General features: G+C 62.0%; 1 protein-coding gene across 1 annotated transcript in view; it reads left to right on the top strand.

Moving 5' to 3' along the window:
• LOC118451982 (ribonuclease inhibitor-like) overlaps positions 1-979 on the top strand; it is a 4,155-nt gene that overhangs the window by 1,910 nt on the left and 1,266 nt on the right. The window contains exon 3 of the mRNA XM_035891356.1: positions 646-816. Coding sequence (XP_035747249.1) covers positions 646-816 — 171 coding nt within the window. The remainder of the gene's footprint in view (positions 1-645; positions 817-979) is intronic.

The raw sequence follows: 979 nt of genomic DNA on the forward strand, positions 1-979 counted from the left end.
GGGTGCTGAGGTGAGGGGCTGCTGGGGCTGGGAGGGTGCTCCCTGCAGGGACCAGCGCTGCTCACGTGCTCCCCTGATGAGCGTCCTTACAGCCCTGTCTGGGACAGCCAGGATATCGTCAGGTGGGTGCCACGAGCTTCGATAGGCAGGGTGCTAACAGCTTAAAAAATAGAAAATTGTGTATTTATTAGTGAGGTGAGAGCATTTATTATCACCCAGAGGAGGTAACCGGGATTTAACACTCTCCCAGATGGAGCAGCCATGCGCTCGCTGCCCCGCTGCCGTTATCGCATCCCCCAGCACATTGTGGGTGCGGGCACAGAGACTTTCGCTCCTCAAAGACCACCCCAAGCATGTTTTACGGTTGTGAGAAGTAACCAGGGGGGTACCCCAGCCGAGAGGCAGCCCAGTCCTGCCCATGCCCATCTGGAGGGATGTGCCCCATCCCAGGGAGATTACCCCCCACCTCAGAGGCCTCGCGAGAAGCCCGGAGCGAGGCTTTGGAGCAAGTTCCCCCCTAGAGGCTGTTTCCAGGGATCCAGAGAACCTGGGGCGGGTGGGTAGCGGCACGGCGAGGCTTCTGGCTGTCAAAGACCATGCATGAGAAGTCCAAATTTCTCCTTTCTCCCAATGCCTCCCCCACAGCCTGTGGAAGTGCGGGCTCACTGGCGCCTGCTGCGAGGATCTCTGCACCGTGCTCAGCACCAGCCAGAGCCTGGAGCACCTGGACCTGAGCGAGAATGAGCTGGGAGTGGGCGGCATGCAGAAGCTGTGCGTGGTGCTGGGGCGTCCCACCTGCTCCCTGAAGCGGCTCTGGTAAGGGCACTGACTGAGTGCCAGGCAAGCCCCCCAGCGCCGCGGCTCTCAGCCCGCTGGGCGTCCGCTGTTGAGCGACGGCTGCTCCGGGCGCCCTTCTGCAAAGGCATTGGGGCCAGCGTGGTGCTGGGCAGCTTGGTGCGGGAAGCATCGCACTGGCAGC

This window comes from Egretta garzetta, unplaced genomic scaffold, assembly GCF_000687185.1.
Source record: "Egretta garzetta isolate BGI_Z169 unplaced genomic scaffold, ASM68718v1 scaffold923, whole genome shotgun sequence".
Taxonomy (NCBI): domain Eukaryota; kingdom Metazoa; phylum Chordata; class Aves; order Pelecaniformes; family Ardeidae; genus Egretta; species Egretta garzetta.